Below are 8,091 nucleotides of genomic sequence, written 5' to 3' on the forward strand. Positions count from 1 at the left end.
GCAATCCTTTGAATTTCATTTCATACATCTAAAAGCATGATTCTGAATATTGGTTCACTAGTTTCCCTAGAATTCTGAAGATTCACTAGAATCTGTGTCCAAGACACAGATTCAAAAAAGATTAAGAACTCCTAACTTAAAGTCTTGAAGGGTCCTCTGAAGCAATGAGAGGTTGTGACTTGCCCAGGGTCAAACAACCAGGATGTGTAAGAAGTAGGACTTTAACACAGGATCATAAGATCACTGATAGACCCTGATGATATAGTTTTTTCTTTCATAAAATAAAAGCAGAATTTTTAAATTAGAAGAAAAGGATAAAGTTAAATAGAACAATGTCTTAAAAAGAGATGGTATGTCCTCTTCACATGCTGCTTTCTTCCAGCTAGACATCCAGAGTTAGCTCTGTATGACCTCACCGGCCATGTTTTCATGTGCCCTCCAGACTCCAGTTTGTCATCATTGCTCCCAAAATGTGGACATGAAAGCAGAGGATATGACTCCAGACCAGGTCTAACCGGGGCAGAGCTCAGCAGGACCATCAGTTCTTCATTTTAGGGGTTGATAATTTCTCCAGGTATTTGTAGTATATCCACAGTTACAAGGCTATCTACTTAGTTTAGGTTATAGTAGGTAGGGCAAAGGAAAACGTCTCCCTTTCTCCATATGCAAAACAGCAGGGTTCCTGATATCATCTAACTCAAGTAAGGGGTCCCGAGTTTCTAATTCTTTTTTTTTTTTTTAGACCAAAGGGATGGTTGATAATTCAGGGCCAGGAGCTCATTAGGGACAGCCAGGCTTAAGTTCAATGCCCACCCAAAATGCCCCTTTGCCAGCAAGTGACCTCACAACTAGAAATTCTGGTCTCTGCTAATAGCTATGCACACGGAAACACTTTAATTAAAGAAATAGATAGTCCATGATTGTGGGCTTGACGTTTACAAGACAATCATTCTGGTAAAATCATATTCCATGAGAGAAATGGAAAGTTCTAATATGTTATTCCCAGAAGCCCAAGATTAAATTAATTTCATTTGGAATAAATCTCTGCAAAAGTTATATCAGACATACCGGGCTGCTTCCGAATATCTCTCCAGACATCTAAACACTGTTGCCTGACGAAGATGATTCCGGAAATAGGCTGGATTTAAAACAATGCTCCTTGAAGAGATAAGATAAATGTGCATGTTGTTAGGCTTTAAAAAGATAATTACCAGAAGGATTTGGGAATGGGCACATATGCAGTCAATTTTATACAGTATATATTTTTTTAAAAAAGATACTAATGAATGAGCCCTTATTCTCCTTTCCCTTGACAGCTATGACAAATGAACAAGCATTATTGAAAAGTCAATTAAGATTGCATCATAAAAGCAATCTTATTTATAGCATTGAGTATTTTTACAGATAGAGCAATTACTGGTAAAATCTTTGAGCTGAAGTTACATTCCACTTAGCTAGCATATAACATAAGCCCCAGTGCTAATTTATTCATTTATATTTTTGGATCTGGCAGCAACTTCATATTATTATTTATGGGACAACTACCTACAATCAATAAAGGAAAAGATGGCTGGCTGCAAAATTCTAGCAAAAAGGAAGTAATTGCTATTTTGGTGAAAATGTTCATTCAAGAAACACCATCAAGGCATTTTCCCTTTGGATGGGCTATAAAATGGAGAAGATTGAATCTTGGGCTGAAATTTGGGACATCTGGGTTCTAGACTTGGCTTTGTCACTGACTCCTTGGCAAATATCTGGGTTTCAATTTGTGTCTCTGGAAGAAGAGATAGGTGTGTGATTTCTAAAATTGGTGATATATAAAATCCTTCCCACCATCATAATTTGATGACAAATTTAGAGGTACTGGGAATCATTTGGTTCTTGCAACCCTTGAATCTGCAACTGATGAAGAAATATTCTGAATTCAGAATCCCTGGGGGAGAGCAAGGTCCATTTCTTTTTCCAGCTTTCTCGAACCCTAGCAAAAGCAGGTAGAGGGGAGTCTTTTCGATTCCTGTAACATATGAGGATTAGTAGAGAACCCTTTTTGAAATCTCATAAAAACCCAACACCCTAGCTCCATATGTACAGGGGTGAAGTACAATGAAGGAGGCAATCTATGCTTAAAAGCAACCCCCAAATCAGAAAGACAGGATTGGAAGAGACTCCAGAGGTCATTTATTCCAAATCAAACCAGAGGAGGACCATTTCTCTCAACACCAATGACAATGTGACCCTGAGACCTGAGTAAGAGACCTCAGACTTGGTTTGACCAGGGCAGAACTCACTCAATAGAATCATCAGCTTCACTTTGAACATCATACTTCTGGCGGTAAATGGAGACAAGGAGGGGAGAGCCTATTATATGCCAGGCATTGTGCCAAGTGCAATGTAAATATTATCTCATTTGTTCCTAACAATAACTCTATGAGGAAGGTGCTGTTATTAGTTCCATCTTACATTTGAGAAAACGGAGGCATTAGAAGATAGATGAAATAGACAGGGTCTCAGAGCTATAAGGGTTTAAGGCTATATTTGAACTCAGGTCTTTCTGACTCCAGGCCCAACACTATCCATTTCTCCATCTGAGGACCAGAGAGATTGTTGATCATTTTCAGGATAATTGAAAAATTCCATCTCTATATATAGCAGAAGTTTTTAAATGTGGGGGTCTGTTATCTTGGTTTTTATCTCTAATGTTTTGGCAACTGTATTTCAATATAATTGGTTTCCTTTGAAATCCTATGGATCTTACTTACTATATGCATTAAAACATTCTGAGAAAGGTTTGCCAGCCTGCCAAAGGGTCCATGACACAAACAAGGTTAAGAAGCCTTGTTCTGTCGAATGAGAGAGAATCACAGAGCCTTTGAGCTAGAAGGAATGCCAGAGATCACCTCATTATATACAGAAAACAAGAATAGAACAGGAAAATGACTTATAATATGACACGTGCATAGGATAGATACAAATAGAGAAATAGGTGAGATTTAAGAAGGGAAAATCTCCTTTGCCTATGAAGGAAGGATTAAGGAAAGCTTCAAAGAAGGTCTGAGGCAGACCATCAGTTTTGAATGAAGAAGAGAATTCTAGCAATCAGTGAGGGGGAGGGAATATGTTTCAGACATGAGGAATGGTCTGTGTGAAGGTATAGGAGAAAGGGAATGCTGAAGGAAGACTGCAGAGGACAGAGAAGAACCCGATTTTGAACCTAGACTGTGTGTAGGGAAATCACGAGAAATAACAATAGAAACATGGGTCAGATTGGAGCAGTCCTTCAATAAAGGCAGCGTACAATGGCAGAACTAATTAGGAGTCAGAGAACCTGGCTTCTAATCTTAGATCTGTTGCCCACTTTAGACAAGTTGCTTACCATCTCTAAGTCTCAATTTCCTTTTTAGCCAAATAATAGGGTTGGATTCAATGCCCTCTAGCATCCCTTACTACTGTAAAGCTGATCATGTGCCTCTAAACCTGGGGCTCACTCCAGGAATGATGCCTTCTCCACCATGGATATGTGCTATAAACCAGCACCCCAATTCTTCCTGCCTTCAAAAACAGAGCTTTATCCACTAGGCTCCACTGCCTCCCTGTGATAAGAGGCACTCATGTAAAAGCTCCAGACAAATCATTTCATTTGATCCCTTAGATTTAAAGATTAAGGAAGCAGGTCCTAAGATGGAAGACAAGTTGTCCAAGTTTACCTACCTAGGAAGTGATGGAGTTAGGACTCTTGACACCTAGTCTGGGGTTTTTCTGCTACATAGTGCTCTCCCTCCCTTATCATGAACTCTGAATTAATGGAGTTTGAATTAATGAGATTTTGCTGCATCTGTGGGTGAAGAGTTATGCAGATACAAGAATTACTCACTTGAGGACATTAATCATTTTCCCTTCACTTTGAGTTCTGCTCCTTTTAAAATCTACCTTTTGGTGTTTCCCATTGAAAAAAAAGGAAAATAAAAAATGCACAGCATGGATTTATTTCATACCAAGATAAAATTAATAGAACCAGGTAGCACTATTAATTTTAGGGGAGAAAAAAGGGTGAATTATTCTATATAGAAGAGACATATCATTAGAGTACTGGAAATCAAGGAGCTTTAAAAGACTATGCATATATTAACTATAACAGAAAAACAGAATGAAAGAAATAGGATTATTCTGTCATTTTCATTGCCTACCTTAACCATCTAAAGCCTATCTTTCTTTATTGCACACACACACACTACCCTCCAATAACTAGAAATGTTTAAAACATCTTTTGAGAAGATATGATTAACATATCTGTTCTTAATGCTCTGGAAAATTCTAGGTAATGCATTCTATTTTGTGAATAGCATTTACTTACTTTTCTCTCTTATCCTAACTATCATTTATGGAGTCCTTAGACAGTACATGTTATCATAGTAAGTATTATAGGTTGTGACAAATCCCCAAAGTGATTTTTTTCCTTTCTGAATTTTTGCTAAAATGGAAAACAGTGGTAAAGTTAACAGGAGTGAATAAATAAATGTACGAGGGGGGAAAAACATTTTTGAAGCACTTACTACGTGCCAGGCTATGCTATTTGCATATGCTAATATGCATATGCTATGCTAATTGCAGGGCTACAAATGCAAAGTAAGAGCATCCCTGCTTCCAAGAAACATATTCTAGTAGGGAGTGACAATACATATTTATAATTGGTGGCCAAGAAAGGGTATTTTAGTTTGGAAAGTTACAAGGATAGGGAGTGGAATCAAAGGGGAGTAGACTGATACATCCTTTCTAGGACTAGTGCTGGTACTACTGAGCCCAGTTAAAACTTTGGTAAGAAATTCTGTTAGCAGAATGATGGGGTGTTTGTTAGGGAAATCAAGTGGTTAGCTCTTAATGACAAAGTTGAGAGAAGGGAGAAGTTACAGCCTTAAAATGAAAGGATTAAGTAATCAAATATTTGAGTATTGGATAGATCTTTTATTAGATAAAGGCATTTTATTTAGTCATCAATCATCAGGTTGACTGAAGGATAACACATTTTTTTTTTTTAGCCAAAGTAAAGATGAAAGATTATGCAAGTAGAGAGGGGTTGGTGTCTGCATCAGTGAAGGTAGAGTACACACACTGATGAGATCATGAATATTTGAGATATCTGTTAATTAGACTATGATGGTGGATATCTCTGTATGCCCTACCTAATCCTGAGGTTGGGGGATTGTTCAGTCATTAATGACATCCCCTCTCAATTCAATCCAAGAAACACTAATAGTTGCCCAAATGAAGTGAATTGAATTCCCTTACCTGAAGGTGAGATGATTTTCTAGGATAAGCTCTATCAAGAAATTATTTAAAGTTTTGCTACTTGAATTTTCTATTTGGTGAAAAATTGATGGAATCCCTTAAATGGGTTTTGAATACACACACACACACACACACACACACACACACACACACACACACACATATATATATATATATACACACACACATATATATAGGCAAAGACAGCAAGAGTTTGCAGATGACAAGCCTTTTCTGGTTCTAGGACTCCCTGATTTTTTAAATCATCCTTAAAAAGTAACCAGATCCAGAAAGAATTACTCAAAAGCAAAAAAAAAGTTTTGCTAGTTTACTACATGGCAAATAAAATCTATTAAAAACTATTATTATATGATTTTTCATGATATCGTACAATCTATTTTTCCAACAAACCATAATACTTTACAATGATTACTGACATGTTTGGACTTGACATTGAGCCTGAAGTCAAGACCTCCAATCCTGCCTCTGACTCTAGTCCTAGCCGGCTATATGACCCTGGGTACCTCATCAAAACTCTCAGTGCTTCAATTTCCTCATTTGAAAAAATGAATGAGGTGGATTTCAACGATTCCATCCCATTTAGCTCTAAATCTATGATCCTACAGACTATGAGAATCACATCCACTGAGGTTGATATTCAAGGCAGTTAATGAGCAGTCAGCAACCACTGGCACAGGGGGTTTTCCACGAAATTTTCCCAGGCAGGCTGTGGTCACAGCTTACAATGGCAACATCGATTTCTCTTAGATTATCGACTCTTCTTTGGCTAGGTGATAACCTTGGAAAAAATCAATAATTCCCCAGTAGTTAGCAAGCCTTTCTACCAACTGTAGAGCAGGATGTATACTAATTGTTTCCAAATGAATATTGGTCTCCAGCATAATTTTGCCACAATAGGCCTCTTTTTTCATTGCCCTTTCCCAGTTCTGAGACAGTGGGATAGTAAGAGTGGGAGAATCACTGATTTGGGAGGGAACCTAGGTGCTCGTTCAAAATCTGTTGCCCTGGAAATGTCCCTGAGTCCCTTGTGGGGCTGTATTTCTCTATATGTTTAGGTTGTTTTCTCTTTTTTTCCTATGTGCAACATTTAAGGCCAAGTTTAGACAATCCATTCTAGTATGATAGTCAGTTCCCAGAGTCCCTCCACAACAACCACTAGAAACTTGAACTCTACCTCTTGCTCACACTTCCATTTTCTAGCATCCTTTTTATGTATTGTGTTCCCTAATGTAAGCTTGTTTGTATTTCCAGAGCTTAGCAAATTGCCTGGCACAGATAGAACAATAAATAAACAATTTTTTCATCTTGTATCCATCCATCCATCCATCCATCCATCCATCCATCCATCCATCCATCCATGTATGCATGTNCATCCATCCATCCATCCATCCATCCATCCATCCATCCATCCATCCATGTATGCATGTATCTGATGAAAACTGTAGCTTTATTGTTAAATAGAAATATTTCAATTGAATAACTCTTGCCATATAAGCAAAATGTCCCCAAAGGTTAAAGCATATTCTATGTTTAGAAGTTCTGTATCATTGGGCTGAGTCTAAACAGATGATTAAAAAAAGTTTTTGGGAGTTTGTTTTACAAAATGGACTTCTAATGCCAAATTCTTTTTTCTTTTAGAATGAGGGAAAAATTACTTGTTGGTTTCATTAGCTTTGTTTCTCCCAGGTCTTTTTCCTCAAAACTGTAAATTAAGTCTCCACTTCTTGTTGATAAAGTATCTTGGACAAATATAGATGCCATTTCAACTGCTTTATCGTGTATGGTCCTTCTAAAACACAGCCAATCTTCCTGTAATAATTCCTGATGCCAACTCTTGCAATGGCAGCAATTTTCTGAGCTCCATGTTCTTGTTTAGCTCTCCCCTTATGTCTCTTCCATGAGCAAATTCCTGATGTTGAAATTTTGTAGGGACTATATGAATGTCTCATCTGATTATTTTAGCAAAATCTCAAACAATTCATCAATTTATATGATACTTCGCTTGGCTCAAATGTTGACATGGAAATGATGACTACAAAGAACTACTGAATGTGGAAATCAGCTCAAGCCATGATGGGTTCACTAGAAAGAAGATGGTATCAAATCAACCTCATTTACTGTCAGAGGAATTGCTCTGCTCTCCGATCTCTTGCTTCTCTCTCCTGCCAGGTGCTTCTCTTTGTTTCCATCTCGGAGTTGGGACCACTTGTACTCTGAGACCCGTTTTTGCTTTTCAGATGAAATACACTTGATAGGTATCAAGCTGATTTCTTTACCCTAAGGTTCCGTAGCTTTAACCCAGCTACTTTTCATGGATGCTGACTTCTTGTTCACTTATTTAGTCTTTCCTAACTAGTTATCCAAGTTTCTGAACTTTTCCCAGATCTGTTACTTGAGAGTCGTGCTGGATTTATCATCATCATCATCATCATCATCATCATCATCATCTTCTTCTTCTTCCTCTTCTTCTTCTTCTTCTTTAACTCTTCCTTTTGTCTTACAACTCTTAAAACAGAAGGGCAAGGGCAAGGCATTGGGATTTAGTGACTTACCCAGAATCACACAGCTAGGACATGTCTGAGACCACATTCGAACCCATGACCTCCTACCTCCTGCTCTATCCACTGAGCCCCCTTAGCTGCCCACACACACAAGCTTCTTTCCATACAACATTCCACCGCAGGCTTGAATTGCTGCCCCTCCTCACTTTCTCCTCTTCCCTTCTCGCACTTCTTTTGAAATTCAGGTCAAATCCCACCTTCTAGAAGCAAGAGGCTTTTTCTTGTC

The 8,091-nt window shown here is 38.1% G+C and overlaps 1 protein-coding gene across 1 annotated transcript in view; it reads right to left on the bottom strand.

The window, feature by feature from the left end:
- The window catches only part of SPATA16 (spermatogenesis associated 16), a 285,343-nt gene that overhangs the window by 170,053 nt on the left and 107,199 nt on the right, over positions 1–8,091 (bottom strand). Inside the window, exon 3 of the mRNA XM_044667756.1 lies at positions 1,069–1,158. Within this exon, the coding sequence (XP_044523691.1) occupies positions 1,069–1,158 (90 nt within the window). The remainder of the gene's footprint in view (positions 1–1,068; positions 1,159–8,091) is intronic.

The sequence above is a fragment of the Gracilinanus agilis genome, chromosome 3 (assembly GCF_016433145.1).
Source record: "Gracilinanus agilis isolate LMUSP501 chromosome 3, AgileGrace, whole genome shotgun sequence".
Taxonomy (NCBI): Eukaryota; Metazoa; Chordata; class Mammalia; order Didelphimorphia; family Didelphidae; genus Gracilinanus; species Gracilinanus agilis.